The sequence below is a fragment of the Acanthisitta chloris genome, unplaced genomic scaffold, assembly GCF_000695815.1.
Source record: "Acanthisitta chloris isolate BGI_N310 unplaced genomic scaffold, ASM69581v1 scaffold22613, whole genome shotgun sequence".
Taxonomy (NCBI): Eukaryota; Metazoa; Chordata; class Aves; order Passeriformes; family Acanthisittidae; genus Acanthisitta; species Acanthisitta chloris.
Window position 1 is genome coordinate 1 of NW_008666857.1, and position 3,155 is coordinate 3,155.

Sequence of the window (3,155 nt, forward strand, 5' to 3'; positions counted from 1 at the left end):
GGTCCAGGGATGGGGGAACAGGTCCAGGGATGGGGGAGCTGGTCTAGGACTGGGGGAACTGGTCCAGGGATGGGGGAGCTGGTCCAGGGATGGGGGAGCTAGTCTGGGGATGGGGGAATTGGTCCAGGGATGGGGGAGCTGGTCCAGGGATGGGGGAGCTAGTCTGGGGATGGGGGAATTGGTCCAGGGATGGGGGAGCTGGTCCAGGGATGGGGGAGCTAGTCTGGGGATGGGGGAATTGGTCCAGGGATGGGGGAGCTGGTCCAGGGATGGGGGAGCTAGTCTGGGGATGGGGGAATTGGTCCAGGGATGGGGGAGCTGGTCCAGGGATGGGGGAGCTAGTCTGGGGATGGGGGAATTGGTCCAGGGATGGGGGAGCTGGTCCAGGGATGGGGGAGCTAGTCTGGGGATGGGGGAATTGGTCCAGGGATGGGGGAGCTGGTCCAGGGATGGGGGAGCTAGTCTGGGGATGGGGGAATTGGTCCAGGGATGGGGGAGCTGGTCCAGGGATGGAGAAGCTGGTCAAGGGATGGGGGAACTTGTCTAGGACTGGGGTAACTGGTCTTCGAATGGGGGAGCTGGTCTGGGGGTGGAGTGAGCTGGTCCAGGGATGGGGGAACAGGTCCAGAGATGGGAGAGCTGATCCAGGGATGGGGGAGGTGGTCAAGGGAGGGGGGAGCTGGTCCAAGGATGGGGAAACAGGTGAACGGATGGGGGAGCTGGTCAGGAGATGAAGGGAGCTGGAGTGGTCCCAGAGTTTGGCCTTTTCAGTGAGATGAGGGATATAGTTCCCTTTTTAGCTTGCTTTCCACCATTCTGGTGTTTGTGGTTTCCCAGAGGCCACAAGGATGGCAGTTCCATGAAACATGTCATGTGTGTCAGTGCCACGAGCATGACAATGTCATGAGAGTGTCAGTGCCACGTGTGTCAGTGCCATGACCGTGGCTGCCACAAGTGTGTCACAAGTGTGTCAGAGCTCAGCACCAGTACCCATGCACCCAAAGCCACGAAATCACAGGTGTCTTTTGGGTTTGTTTTCCCACAGTTTGGGGTTTCGGAGGGCTGAGCCACAATCCCTCACCTCCATGGGCTCCAGGAATCATCCTGCTGGGAACTGTGCCTGCTCTTGGGATACAGGTGGGATTGCCCAGGAAAGAAATCATGGGATCCTGGAATAGTTTGGGTTCCACATCCTTCCCAGGGAATCTCACCAGTCCAGGTTGCTCAAAGCTCCATCCAACCTGACCTGGAACACTCCCAGGGATGGAGCATCCACAGCTTCTCTGGGAATTCCATCCCAACCACTCACCACCCTCTCAGGGAGGAATTCCATCCCAACATCCCACCCAATCCATTCCCTAGGTGCTATCCCTCCATCCCCTCTAGCCCCTGTGAGTGTCTCCGAGTGCACATCGCGCCTCATGTCGCGACAGAGCTGGCGACACCCCAAGGAAGGCTTCGACAGCCCCACTAGGCCGCACTTGGGGCTGTTGCCATGACAACACCACCGAGAGGAGGGCTCTGACCGCCGCGATCGCCGCGCTGTGATTGGCTGGGGGGGGCGCCTCGTTGTTGGCGGGCGCGGCGCAATGGCGGCGCTGGGCAGAGCTGGGGGAGGAAGGTACCGGAGTGACCTGTGGGCAACGAGGGATGGGAACGGGACAACCTCCCGGGGAGAGCGGGGACAGCGAGGGGAGAGCGGCCACGGGCGGCGCTGTGTGTGGGGGGAAGGAGGGTGGGCAGGAGCTCAGGTGTGTCCAGATGGGCAAGAGGATAATGGCGCTTGGCTCGTGTCAGCCACAGTGTGGGCACAGGCCCAGGGCAATGGTTGTCCCTCTGTGCTTTGTCCGGGTTTGGGGCACTCCCAAGGATATTGAGGGGCTGGAGTCTGTCCAGAGCTGGGGAAGGGTCTGGAGAACTCCTGAGGGAGATGCAGGGGCTGAGAAAAAGAGGCTCAGGGGGAACCTTGTTGCTCTCTCTAACTCCTTGACAGGAGGTGCAGTAGGTGGGAACAGGCTTTGCTCCCAGGGAACAACAGGACAAGAGGGAACAGCCTCAAGCTGTGCCAGGAGAGGTTCAGGTTGAACATCAGGAGGAATTTCCTCATGGAAAGGTCTGTCAGGCATTGGCACAGTGGTGGAGTCACATCCTTTGGAGGATTTAACAGCCACATGGATGTGGCACTTGGGGTCATGGTTAGTGGTGGCCTTGGTAGTGCTGGGGGACAGGTTAGACTCCATGATATTCATGTCCTTTCCCGCCTTAACAATTCCAGGATGAGATTCCTACATACCCCTGTTAGCATCATCTTTCCCCTCTCTCTTCTCATTCACTTCTCCCTCTTTCCCAAGGTTTTTCCTGTGGCAGCGCTCTGCCTCCTGCCACTTCCCTCTGCTTCCAGCCTCCCTGGAGCTGCTTCCCAGGCTCCCCATGCCATGGGGGCTGCAGCAGCTCCGTGGCAGAACCCGAGGGAATGAGTACCAGCCCAACAATCGGAAGCGCAAGAGGACGCACGGCTGGATCCGACGGATCAGCACTCCCGCTGGAATCGCTGTCATCCTGCGCCGCATGCTCAAGGGCAGGAAATCTCTGACCCACTGAGGGATCCCTGCATGGAGCTGGGACACTGGGGGATTCCCTGCGTGGAGCTGGGATGCTCAGGGATCCCTGCATGGGGCCCTGAATCTGCAGGGAATTCCGTGTGATCCAGGAGTTGATCCCACTGGTCATCCCTGGCACCACAGCAGCTCCTCAAGGCTGCGGGTTGTGGCTTTATTGTGTGTTTATCCCAAGATTTAGTGTTTATTCCATGGTTTGGTGTTAATTCCAAGGTAAACATGGAAACACAAACGGTGAGGAAGTGTCTGGCCTTGAACTTTTTGCACTCATTTGGGTGGGAGACTCAATGGGGAGAGGGAAACTGGGTGTCCCGGGCTCAGGGCTGCTGGGGAAGGATCCTGGGGAAGGATGGAAGGATTCAGAGGGATGTGGAGTGTGGAATTAGGGAGGGAATTTCCAGCTCATGTTGCCCCTATCAGCACAACCTCAGCCCCTCACTCCACCCCGTGAGCTGCTCCAGGCTCAGCGTCCTGGCTCTCACCATAACCTCTGCGATGGAAACGGAGTGGAATCCCCTTCCCTTCCCCCCGCGCCGC

General features: G+C 58.8%; 1 protein-coding gene across 1 annotated transcript; it reads left to right on the forward strand.

The window, feature by feature from the left end:
- Positions 1-2,401: 2,401 nt before the first annotated feature.
- MRPL34 (mitochondrial ribosomal protein L34) lies at positions 2,402-2,601 on the forward strand (the record flags this gene model as incomplete). The annotated part of the gene is made up of 1 exon (XM_009072300.1): positions 2,402-2,601. A coding segment is annotated over one exon (200 nt), but the record flags the coding sequence as incomplete, so codon positions are not given.
- Positions 2,602-3,155: the final 554 nt, after the last annotated feature.